The 13,777-nt window shown below is 38.7% G+C and overlaps 1 protein-coding gene across 1 annotated transcript; it reads left to right on the top strand.

The window, feature by feature from the left end:
• Nucleotides 1–3,140: 3,140 nt before the first annotated feature.
• LOC147513268 (secreted RxLR effector protein 161-like) lies at nt 3,141–4,040 on the top strand. Its single transcript, XM_086598895.1, has 3 exons — nt 3,141–3,258; nt 3,475–3,572; nt 3,771–4,040. Exons 1-3 carry the CDS (start codon nt 3,141–3,143, stop codon nt 4,038–4,040), a joined length of 486 nt encoding a protein of 161 aa, XP_086455021.1.
• The last annotated feature ends 9,737 nt before the right edge of the window (nt 4,041–13,777 follow it).

Below are 13,777 nucleotides of genomic sequence, written 5' to 3'. Positions count from 1 at the left end.
TAAAAGAAGTTATGTTTGGCTAAACATGAGAAACCCATAGTTGCTAAGGAAGAAATACTAACCATGTCTCATAGGCCTACTATGGAATCTTCGTTATGATTAGAATGCAAGGTGTTGAACATGTTACCAATTCAATCCACTCAGTAGAAATAGTCGACTTGATAATATCTGTAGTTAACACCATCTTTTTGAGGAACATGAAGTGAATTTCTGATCATTGAATTGTTTTATGAACATGCCAGATTCTATAAACATCTCAATCCACGAAGGATTTTTAGAACCCTAAAAATGTTATTTTCCCTTTCTCTGCAGCGATCACTCTATTTTCCAAGTCTCCCATCTAATTAAAGACTATCATTATCTTTAGTGACCTTCTCTAAATTCTTAATCTGCCTTGCTAAAGATTGGTTCTGTCGAGAATGAGCTCCAATAGATATGAATCCATCAAAGTTTTCAGTCCTATAATACACTATTTTTCACCTTAACTTTGTTGGTATCATTTAAAATTGACATCAGAAATTTGAGATGGATGTTGGAATATTTGTTACCTTAGTTAGGATTAGCAAGTATCTTGTAGTCTTAGTAAGAGTATTATCTTCTCCTAGATATGTGGATCTAGGAGATCTTCTGTATTCTTGTATATATACCTACTATTTTATATCAATAAGATTATCAGAAATATTCAAAAAAACATCTTTGACATGGTATCAAGAGCCAACTCCGATTTCCTTTTCATTACCCCATTACTATAGGAATCAAAGCTTTTTTTTTTTTTGGTGTTTTGATTTTTTTTTTGGTCATATAATACAATCTGTTACACTATATCATATTGTATTTATTACCATCTTCTTCCTTATCGTTCTTGTCTATTGATCTAGTTCATTGTTTATGTTTTATATCATAATGACAGACTTACCTACCACTAATGATTCCATTGTTGTGCATTCCAATAACAATTCCGCTGTCATGTCTTCTAACTCGAAAAGTCACTTAGTCATTTTCTTTTTGGTTGTTGCCCAAATGTATATCTAACTCTGCTCTTATTGCTTTTACTGGAAATAGTGATTGGATAATTGACACGGGTGCTACTGATCATATGACTTGCGATCACTATAAATTTAACCATTTCTTCTCTAGTTGTTCCAAATCAGTCATTACTAATGCTAGGTGTGTCATCTCCAGTTGTTGGTGTTGGCACTGTACCTCTGTCCCCTTCTTTATCTATCCATGATGTTTTATTTCTTCCATCAATAAACTGTAACCTTCTCTCTGTTAGCCAATTAACCAAATCTCATAATTGTGTTGCCTTGTTCTTTCCTACTTACTATATTTTTCAAAACACCCTTACTAAGGAGAGGATTGGCAGTGGTAAACAAAGTGGAGGATTGTACTATCTGGAGGATGTTTTTCAATGGTCAAATCAAGAAGTCCAAGCTCATGCTATGAGTGACGATAAGGTTAATAAAAATAAGGGCGAGATTTGGCTTTGGCATAGACGACTAGGACATCCCTCATTTGGTTATCTTAGGAGATTATTTCCATCTTTATTTAATGGTTGTAGTCTTTTTGATTTTGCTTGTGAAACCTATGTAATGGCGAAAAGCTATCATACTATTTTCTCTTCGAGTGATAATAAAGATGATGCTCCTTTTTCTTTAGTTCATTCAGATGTTTGGGGTCCTATCCCACGTCCTACACATAACGGGATGAAATGGTTTATTACTTTTGTCGATGACTGCACTCGGATGACCTGGGTATATTTTTTGAAACATAAAAGTGATGTCAGTACAATTTTTCTCCTTTCCCATCAGATGGTGCTCACACAGTTTGGAATCTCTGTAAAGGTTGTTCGCTCTGATAATGGGGGTGAGTATTTCAAAACGGAATTGACTGGCTTTATGCATTCGGCTGGTATTCTGCATAAAACCTCTTGCTCTTATTCCCCTCAGCAAAATGGGGTTGCAGAACGAAAAAACAAACATCTTTTAGAGGTCACTTGGTCTTTATTAATTGGTGGTCATGTCCTATCTCACTTATGGGGCGCAGCTTTGACCTCTGCTATTTACTTGATGAATCGTACACCTTCTAGTGTTGTCCGATTTCGGAGACCCTTAGATGTGCTTTCTGATCAATGTACGCTTCCACCCATTGTTCATTTAGCACCCTATATCTTCGGGTGTGTGGTGTATGTTCACTTACATACACAACAACGTACCAAACTTGATCCATGTGCGTTAAAGTGTGTCTTTGTTGGGTATGACTCAACTCAGAAGGGTTATAAGTGTTATCATCCATCTTCTAAAAAAAATTTGTCTCAATGGATGTCATTTTCCATGAACACGACCTTTTTTATACGGAGATCACTAATTTTTCACTTCAGGGGGAGAATAGAAATGAAATACAGAATCATGATGATATAATGGTCTTTGATTTATCGAGACCACAATCACCTAGTGATAAAAACTTAATAGAAGAAGTCGATGGAACCTCCACTGAGTGCTCAAGTGAAGGATGTGAAGATCAAGTCCATGATAGTACATTACCTCCTACAACGGATCCACTAATCCAATCTTCTCTAGAACAATCTTCTCCAGAAGACCCATTAGAGGTATCGCCCGACTCTATTATTGTTGATTCCAATACTCATAATGTTGGTGATTCTAATATTCATGATGTTAATCTACCTAGTCTTAATTCTGAACTAGTTCAATATAATCTTCCACCTCGATCTAACCGTGGCCAACCACCAATTCAATATGAACATGATCCTAAAGCTAAAGTGAAATATCCCATAAGCAACCATGTGTCATCTCACAAGTTGTCCAAGTCATATGCATCTTATGTATTCCAGTTATCATCTGTCTCTATTCCTAGTAAAATGCAGGAAGCTTTAGCAAATTCTAGATGGACCAAAGCTATGGCAGAAGAAATGGCAGCATTGAAAAAGAATGCCACTTGGGAACTTGTAATCTTATCAAAGGGAAAGAAGATAGTGGGGGTGCAGATGGGTATTTACAGTCAAGCTCAAAGCAGATGGGGCTATTGAGAGATACAAAGCTCGGCTGGTTGCGAAAGGGTATACACAATCTTATGGTGTTGATTATCAAGAAACTTTTGCATCGGTTGCTAAACTCAATACTATGAGAATACTTTTGTCATTAGCAGCTAATAAAGATTGGCCTTTTATTCAGTTTGATGTTAAAAATGCTTTCTTGAATGGAGATCTTACTGAAGAAGTATATATGGATCCTCCCCCAGGTATACCAGGATACTTAGATACAACAATGGTCTGTAAACTAAAGAAAACATTGTATGGGTTAAAATAGTCCCCAAGAGCTTGGTTTGGCAGGTTCACCAAGTCTATGAAGAAGTTCGGCTACAAACAAAGCAACTCGGATCACACTTTGTTTTTAAAACACAGAAGAGGTAAAATCACTACTTTGATTATCTATGTTGATGGTATGGTGGTGACAGGTGATGATCATGAGGAGATTTCTAGCTTACAACAATATTTGGTTTCTGAATTTGAAATGAAACAGCTCGGAGACCTTAAATATTTCCTTGGGATTGAGGTAGCCCGATCAAAGAATGGTATTTTCTTATCCCAGCGGAAATACATTCTTGATTTATTATCTGAGACGGGAATGCTCGGATGTAAGCCAATTGATACTCCCATTGAGCAGAACCATAAGTTGTTTCTGTGTTTGAATGCAACTCCAACCGATAAGGGGAGATATCAGAAGCTTGTATTGAAACTGATCTATTTATAGCATACCAGGCTAGATATTGCATATGCAATTAGTGTCATGAGTCAATTCATGCATGACCCACGTAAACCTCATATGGATGTTGTAGAGAGCATATTGAGATATTTGAAATCTGCTCCGGGTAAAGGCTTATTGTTCTCAAAACATGATCACCTAAAAGTAGAAGGCTACACTGATACAGATTGGGCAGGTTCAGTCGACAATAGAAGGTCTACCTCAGGATACTTCACTTTTGTAGGTGGAAACCTTGTGACTTGGAGGAGTAAAAAATAGCCAGTAGTATCAAGATCAAGTGCTAAAGCTGAATATAGAGGTATGGCATATGGGGTATGTGAGTTGCTGTGGTTGAGAAACTTGTTGACAGACTTGGGTGTTAAAGCAAAAGTGGAAATGAATCTCTATTGTGACAATACGTCAGCTATAAAGATAGCTCATAATCATGTTCAACATGATCGGACAAAGCATGTGGAGATTGATGGACATTTTATCAAAGAGAATCTTGAAGTTGGAATTATTACTTTTCCATTTGTAAAGTCTGAAGACCAACTAGCAGATGTCCTTACTAAAGTAGTGGCTAGCAAGGCGTTTATTGACTCTCTTGTCAAGTTAGGCATGTGTGATATCCACGCACCAACTTGAGGGAGGATGTTGGAATATTTGTTACCTTAGTTAGGATTAGTAAGTATCTTGTAATCTTAGTAAGAGTATTATCTTCTCCTAGATATGTGGATCTAGGAGATCTTCTGTATTCTTGTATATATACCTACTGTTTTATATCAATAAGATTATCAGAAATATTCAGAAAAACATGTTTGACAATGGATAACTTCTAAATTTGCTAATTATATATTTATGTTTATGTTCTCCATATAGTTTTTTGTGATTCAACTCTGCGTTCTAATATTTTAAACAAACTAATGAAGATTCAAAGTAGTTGCGAGGAGTGCATAGAATATATCAATTAAACTGTAATAAACACATTGTATTAATGTGTAACTAACTAAAGGTTTATATTCATAGTTAACATCGATGAAATTCCTCCAATAATTCTCTCCTTTTTATCAACAGCATACTTTGTGTTGCCTTTGCGATCGTTGAAATTAAACAGTTAAATGTTCAACGAGTGATGATTAATTACTATTGTAAGTCCCAGATCCTTTACCTTTGTGTTATATTCTCTTACCCATTGTATAAAGGCCAAACTTAATTTATTTTGTCATTTTTGTTTTGTTTGTTTTAGCTGGCAACTTGGCATTAGGTTGACAATCACCTAAATGGGTACTCAGAATCGCAGTGCAGTTCTTTATCTTTGTAGCATGTTCTCTAAGCCATTGTAATCATGTTATTATTTTCACCAATTCTTGGTGTCATGGGTCTTATGGGGTTGTAGTTTGACAATCACCTTCTTGGTTTTTTATTGGTATTTGGAGTCCTAAGAAAATATATAGTTGAATTTTAAAACTTTGGACCAATCACAACATTAAAAATTAAAAACAAATAACCGAAATAACCAAATCTTAAGCATTGCAGCATATATATAGTAGAGATTTCACTATGTACCTTATCTGACTTTCTCATTTTGATTTTATATCTAGCTTAGCTAACATGTTGTATATCTCTTTGATTCGTTGTTGCATGAAAATAAAAGGAAGAGTCTTAAGGGTTTCTTGAATGTTGCAGGGCTTCATTGTAGCAGTGGTCATTCTCAAAAACTAAGATGTACTGCACTGTATCTAAGAGTTGCAAGGACCAATAATTTTAGAGAAATGGATTCAGCAACCATAGAGCTATACAACCTTTAGGTATTTGTTTTTATAATATTATACTTTGGTGAATATTGTTTTCTCTTTACAAAGTTCTTATTTTGTGATTCCAGTATAGGAGCTTATTCCATAATCGTAGGAAGCCACGTTACTTTCCTCTCAATAAGTTTACTTATAGTTAATTAGGGTAAATAGCAAAGCTACGGAGTGCAAATTATGGCAAGGACAAGTTTTGTAATGGTAGTTAAGGAAAAGTTTCAGAATTGAGGGATCACAGCTTGAGACACTCATGTTACCTATGAATTTGCTTTTCTTGGTTGTCACAATCCATTATCAATCTGATGGTCCAATTTCTAGACTGAATTATAGGATGTGCTCGAATGCTAAGCATTCCACTTAAAGTTAAATGAAATGCTTTCCATCTCATTTAGAGACAGTAAATTAAACTGGTAAAAGAGCTATTTTTAAGGTTTAAATCTAATACTGCAAAAGAAATATTGTGCTGAAGTCACACTGATAGAAGAAGTCTCAGAGGTAGCTTAGTGCGGCTCAGAGGACAGTCCACACAGACGGCTGGCTGGTGCCCCCAAACTTTCAGCCCAAAATAAGGCCCCAGTAAGCCAGTCCGCCAAACTTGCCCAGATCCAACTATATCCCACTCAAAACCCGTTTCAAGTCTACTATCCAACTCAAAGCTTGTTTCAAGTCTACTCAATATTTTCAATACTTTTAGGCCCAAAATTGGTCCCTCTGCCATGCCAAGTCCTATTAACTCTCTAGTTTCTACTCTGTGTCATATGTCTACATGTAATAAGCGAGACCACAAACAATTTTAACAGGCCATTTAGTTGTGATTATTTTTTTTTACTGTTACATTTATTTGTACTGTCCTCCAGTTTTCATGGTTGACTAAAAGTTACCCATAGTGCTTATGTTATACTCAGTGGCGGAGCCAGGAAATTGAGTGAGGGTGAGCCACCCAAACAACCAAACATACAAAAAAATAATAATAATAACTAATTTCTTTTAACTAATAATTCAAACTTAACCTAACCACAAAACAAATATATTTCGAACATCAAATATCTTATAAAACGATACAATAGGAACATTGGATCAAGAGTCTCTAAAATGCAATGTCTAGAGAAAAGGACAAGAGCCGGTAGAAAGCAATAGACAACTAGACAACGTGGAATATTGAAGTGAACGGATAAATGCCAACACTAAGGTATGCAACCCTCTACAAAAACTTGAGGCGGAGACTAGCAAACAGAGCATTGTTAAGTCCTAGTAAAAGATCTCAATAGGAGCATTTTCACATTTTAAAACCCACCACCAGCGAACAAATATATAATGAAAGCACTAGTAGAACAAGATCACGCTGATGCAAATTCCTTCTTGAACACTTACATGTAATAGCTACCAAACGCCCTATTAACCAAGATCACATAATGAGTTTAAACTAACGAAAGTAACGAAGTTCATTTCCACAACCTTTGATCAAAAGTCATCATATCCACATAAGAACCTATTTACTGTCATTATTTTCCAACACCCTGGCATGGACTGGAACATCTTCAATCTTCATAAGGAATGCCAATATGGGATCTTGCATCTGCCATAAAAACTCATCCCTAAGTCCCTAACACAACCTCTATTGACTAAAAAAAGTAAAATCTACCATTTAATTAAACACACCTCAAGTCTCAGTCGGCAGTCGCAATAATGACAACCATAATTAAAACTAGAACACATTGACTCTCCTAAAAAAAACTCCTAAATACAACCAAAAATTGACCTAATTAACCAATAGACAACCCATTAAATTGCCCTTATCGTTGCAAACCTAAGTATTTAGTGAATTCACAACAAGAAATTAAGTAAGAGTTGCCATTAAATAACATGGTCTAGAAATCAGTACAAAAAGATAAAAAAGAAGACAAGAAATTAAATAATGTGAGTCTTACCTAGTTACTCCACAAGAAGTCAAGAAGAGTATAAATCTTTTAGTAGAAAAATAATGAGGAAGTTAGGGAGGAGAAGTGGAGTGAGTGAGGGGTTTCTTTTGTTTGGGTTTCTAGAGTTTTTTTTTTTTTTTTGTTTGTTTTTTTTTTTTTTTTTTTTTTTTTTTTTTTTCGACAATCATATATATTTTTTTTTTCAGGAAGTTGAGGGTGAGAGCATATGCACTTTTTTTTTATACTTTCAAACCATAAATAATTTTTTTTTAACAGTGCAAAAACAACTAGATCATTTTCTCCATCAAATTGAGACGTGTTTTTTTTTTTTTTTTTTTATTATATTACGTAGGCTCCCATCTCGGAACTCGCCTAGGGCCCCTCGAAACTCAGGGCCGCCCATGGGTAGCTAGACCAAGTCCATTACCAGATCCACCAGCATCCGTAGCGATGTGTCTAGCACCGAGACCCTCTTTATTATACTTAGTGGTTATGAAACATTCTTGAAAAAGATCTGCCATATCTATTACCTTTTATAAGATCGCAAATGAAGCTGAAAATTCTATGTTAGTTCTTTCTTTCTTTAAAAGATTAGCGAGAAATTTAGTACCATAAGAAATTTCTCAAAAAGATAAAACATTTCTTTAGGGATCATTTATTATTTTTATTATGTTCTAATTACAGTTTCGAAAAGGTTTAGTGGTAGATGCACAATCCATTATGGCGGCTGTTTCCTGTGTTGCATATGAAATTTGGGTTTTAATTATGTCTAGAGGAACACAGATAGGGTGGTAGCAGTGCCGGCTCAACCCTTAGGCGAGTTAGGCGGCCGCCTAAGGCCTCAAATTTGAAAGGCCTCATATTTCCTAATTTATCCATATATTTGTTTATTATTACCTAATTTTATAAAGAAAAAAAAAACCAAAAAAGGATATGATAGTCAATTTGTTTACAAATGGGTTTTCTATTAAATTTCGGAGTGAATTAATGTGGAGTGTATACAATCCAATAGTCCACCGTACAAATGACATCTCGATGTATTAATATGAATCCAATGACTACAAGCGCATAGTAATTTCAGTTTTTGTAGGAGTGTGCTCATTTAATCAAATTGTTTCATTGGAAGAATAAAAACAAATTGAAAATTCCACGTTTAGTGAAAGAATTTCCACATTCTATGCATTTTCTTCTTTTCTATCTTAATTAACTTGTCTTAATTAAAGAAATTGTCATTACACTTCTCTCATTAAATCTTTCTCTCTCACTTGTTCTATTTCACCAATTTCAAGTTTAACCATTTGTCAATTTCACTTTTGAGTTCTAAACAGTTAATCATCAATTCATCATCTAATGCTCATAGTTTTTGTGAAATTTGTTTTGTTTTGTTTTGTTTTGTTTTGTTTTTGTTTTTTTATTTCAATATGAATCTATTATTTTATTTATTTATAGTTTTGATGTTTATTTGGTTACGTTCTTATCGTTTTTTCGTTCGATTTGAGTCATAATACTAGATTTTCGCTCTTAATTTATAATAAAATTGTGAATATACAGTGAATTTTTTTTGGTGATTATAGATGGCATTAGAAATAAAGGCCTCGCAAATAAAGGCATCGCCTAAGGCCACACTTTGGCTTGAGCCGGCCCTGGGTGGTAGATTTATTAGCATTATAAAAAGGAGTAATAGTTATAGAAATTCTGGTCCAACCGAGGAACTACTACAACCCTTTTTAATTGATCTGCATGACTTACATTGCAAAGATGTCCTGGTAATCTTCTGTTTCATTAATCCTACGAATTGATATCTAATTTCATTGCAAAATCTATATATATATATATATATATATTCCAGTTTTCAAATGTATTTTTAGATAGGCCATCTTAATAAATTTGAAATTCACTTCAGTTATGATAAAGTAGTGGACTACTTATAACATCTAATCTCAGATTTTGATATTAAATATGTGCAATGAAGCTATGACTAATCTTTACCCCTTAATAACGCGAGGCTTAATATTTTGGATCATTTCCTTTTGTTTCTTTTCTTTCCCAATTTTTATGATGTTGAGTACCTGAGTGAGTTACTTTAATTTCAGGGGTATTACAAGTGCATTACTGTGAAGTTTAAGCAAAAATGCTAATCATCACATATGAAGGAGAGCAAAATAATCCCAACACATTCACAGAGACATGCAGTAAGTCTCAACATCTTCAAACCGTCTTAATTTCTAGATCCCGTACTTTATTGGCTTTCAATGCCAGTGTAAAGGTGTGTTTTGGGTTTTTTGTTGGGACCGGGTTTAAACTTTATGAGCTTAACCCGCCTCGATCCTCTTGTTGGTTTTCTCTTTTTTTCTTTCTTTTCTTTCTTTCTTTCTTTCTTTCTTTCTTCTGGGAGAGGAATCAGGCCCGGCGTGGTTCAATCGGTGGTATTTATAGGCTTAGGGAAATGTCCATCTAGTAGACCGCGTGTGTCTATGGTATAATGTAAAAGGTGGAGATCGTGAATGAGTGTTGAGCTGGGTTATATTATAAGTCCCGTGGCTTTGATTGGGTGTTGGCGAGGTTACCCCTATTTCCGGGGATGGGTAATGATTACCCCCGATGGTGATCATTACACGGGCTTCTCGCCATGTGCTCGCATCGAAATATCTTTGTCTTCCTTTCGTCGTAGGTCGTTCTTGGAGGTCGCGGCATTGAGTTATTTGTACGTGGTGTTCTTGAGGAGCTGCTCACGGTTCGGTCTTGAGGGTCGATGTCCCGAAGTTCGCTTTACGCTTGCACGTGCATGATAAGATATCGCTCCCCTACACAGCCCCCTCTTAGTAGAGTGTTTATGCCACAAGAAACGTTATGCTGAGAGAAAGAATGTGTGGAACGTGAGCGAGCTGTGGTGGACAACCCGACCAGGACGACATGACTTTCGAATTCACGCATGCTAATGCTTTGGCGGGAAAGGGAAGTTATGTCGTAACATGCACGTGACAGAATCGTAGTAGTTGAGAGAGAAACGTGTCGCCGCATTATTCGGAACTGTTGAAAAGACAGTACCTTGGAACACGTGTGCGGGCTATAGCCTAGGCTGTAATCATAACTTCTTGGTAACTTAACTGAACAGGCGGTTTATACAAAATTAAATTTGGGACATCGAAAAGGCATTGCGTGTTTTCTTCTTCCACAAAAACGCAAGCTAGGGTTCCTCAGGTGAGTGCTTCTGCTGCTGTTATCTTTCCATTTTCAATTTGCTTTCCTCTCTGTCAGTGCGTTTTGCTAAATAGGTAGGTCATCATAAGGGTATAGGGTTTCAGCTTGAGTAATTGGTAGGAAAAAAAAACTTGCCATAATGTCTGATTCTGATGACACTCGATCGGAGGAGGTCCGAGAGATATCCTTGAGTTGTGGAGAGTACGAGGATAAAGAAGCAGTGAGTGTTGGCGTGGAGGTTGATTTGGAAGAAGAGGATAGGATAGGTGAGGGTAATGCCCGATCTAGGTCAGGAGGTGACGTAGCCAGTACGTCAGGTCGAGGGGATATGTCGTCATCAAGCGATGTGCCCCTTAGAAGTGTAAACCATCGTGCTGCTAACTCGTTCCCCAAACTGAGGGCAGCATATGGGATTAATGTCCCTGACCTGGAAATATACGAACCACGATTGAGTGAAAATGTTCGTAGTGAGGAGTACAACCCGCCGAATGGTGGAATAATAATCTGTGAGGGCCAGCTGAGAGCGCATATGCACATACCGTTCTCCGAACCGGTATTGCGACTTCTTGGCGCTTTGTTGGAAGTCTCCTGTCGGTTAAATTGGGTAACACACGGCGATTATTTAAGGTGTTCGACCTGCTGAATCACGAGGGGGAATATGACATAAAATTATATCGACATAGTGGAACACTATGTGGGACGGCGATCGGGGAACATGAACTTTAGCTTGCAAACCATGACGACGCGTTCTGCTGTGATCGATGGAGTAAGCAATGGGGCCTGGACTAAGAGGCCGTTGTTGCTAGTTGACAACTACTGTGTGAACGGGTGTATACTGCAAACTAGGATTTGTAACATATCCGGTGGGTAGGACATTTTTCTGTTGTTCCTTGTCAGAACGTTTGATAGTTATTCTAACAGGTCCTTGTTTTACTTTGACTGCAGAGTTTTCCGTGAAGAAGCGAACTGATCGTGGGGAAATAGAGAGGTTCGCGCGGTTGACTCGTGAAGAGAAGCAAGCGAAGCTGCCTGAAGTTGCACACTTTTTTGTGGAAAAGGGTGGGCCTGCGATCCGGGAAAAAAGGAAGGCGCAAAAAGACCGAGCTCGAGGTCAAATAAGGGAAGAGCTGATGGAGGCGCGAACGAGTGACTTAGTAACGCGAGAAGAGAGGCAACGGGCGCATGGCGGTGCGAGGCGACCTGCTAGAGGTGGTACCTCCGGAGCGGGAGGATCGAGCTTCCGCCCTGAAGGAGGTTCGATCGATGCACCTGTGGAGTTGGAAACGGTGGTTTTCAATCCTCGAGCGAGGAGCAGGTCGGAGAAGAGGCCGCGGCGCCGAAAGCAAAGGCATTGCCGAACTACGAAAATAGCGCGCACGCTCTTGGAGAAAACTCTAGCCGGGCGGTTCCGATGGTGGCCCAACCCAGGGCTATGGTTTCGCCGGGTGGAGCACCGACGACTGGCGAGTCATGGACTTGGCCACTTCGGGGCGGGTCTAGTGCGCCCGACGGGCGTGAATCGATCCAATCGCGGCAAAAGCGAAAGCTCCACGTAAGGCAAGTGGAAAAGCTGTTATGGTGACTGACGACTTAGAGGGGCAGTTCGTGTTCCTGGATGAGAATGGGGCGCAACGAACTGTGAAGCGAAGTGACTGTAGCTTCAGATCGAGTAAGATATCGGGTTGCCTTCTAGAACAGATAGCTCTGGATGGCAATCGCAGGGAGGAGGCGGATGATAAAGGTTTGGCCCGATAATCGAGCGAATGGAAATTGCCCAATGTTTGGTATGCGTATCTATCTTTGTTTGATGTAACTGTCTCCGTATAGACGCTATTGTGTTGTGGCTATTAACCATACGTGTGTATTTGCAGCTGGTAAGTGGGTTTCAAAAATTGAAGGAGATTGCCCAGTTCGCGGAGGCGGATAGAGAGACGGTGGTGAAGCTGTCTGATGAGCTGAAGAACGTCCAGGAGGCCTCGAAGATGGAACGCGAGGAACTGGAAGGTCTGAAGAAAGCTCATCAAGAGCTGAGTCTGGCCAAGATGTTGAAAGACACGGAAGCTGAAGAGCTGAGGCAAAAACTACAGGGAGCTGAAGAGAACGTCCTGGCAGCGACTGTGGAGATTGGTAGGTTGAACGATTATGCCTTACACTGCAAGAAGGTTGCTCGGGGGCTACCAAAAGCCTATGATGTTCTGGATGCAGATTTACGTTGAACCGAGGCAGATTACAACGCTTTGAAGGCGGATCATGCCATGCACGCATGTCTTACCTCGGGATAGAAACGGGTGCGGGGAGGAATTAGTAGTGCTCTGTTGCTTGAGAGGTTTTGCCCGTGATCGCGATACCGCTGGCCGATGCTCTTCGTAATGCGATGCACTAATGAGTTTAAAGCTTGGATGGAGTATCTGTGATAGTGGCCGGAATACGGATCTTTGAGATTGATGAATCGCTCGCCCGGGGAGAACTAATTATGGAGCCCGGAGGTGGCGATTTGTAATTTTGTTATTTAGTACTGTCAGCTTATAAGCTGTGATACAATAGAGCTGGTCTCCTGGGGTAACCTGGGCAGTTCGTCTTGTTACCTGTATGCTTAAGTACGAAGAACGACTTGGTGCTCCGTTCTATGCTTTGGGGTACTTTCGGTGATAACGAAGGTTATTTAGCGGGTTGGATTTCTGAGTAATCCTCGATAACCCGGTTAACGTATTATTTTGCTATCTTGCTAATATAGATCGGTGCTTGTGCGTATGCCATGATTGTTGCTTATTTCTTTATTACTGCTTGCTCAACTATAATTGTGTGTGGTGACGGTGCATGTGGCGAAGAATGGTAGGTATGTTGTAATGACAACTTCGGCGTCCCGCGGAGATGTTTGCATGGCGTGTTGTTGTGAAATTATCTGCGCTTTCGAGGGTGGTGCTCGTAACGAAGGCGACGGGATCGCTGGCTGCGCCTCACGTGAGGCAAGTCGAAACGTTTAGGTGTTGATTACCACTAACGGTAGTGTGTTTCCACGCGTGCGACACGTGGAGGGATCTGGCGGTTCAAGGAACGTAATGATGGCGGTAAATGGCGTTTGGCGTCT

The sequence above is a fragment of the Coptis chinensis genome, chromosome 3, assembly GCF_015680905.1.
Source record: "Coptis chinensis isolate HL-2020 chromosome 3, ASM1568090v1, whole genome shotgun sequence".
Taxonomy (NCBI): domain Eukaryota; kingdom Viridiplantae; phylum Streptophyta; class Magnoliopsida; order Ranunculales; family Ranunculaceae; genus Coptis; species Coptis chinensis.
This window is presented reverse-complemented; position numbering and strand designations above follow the sequence as displayed.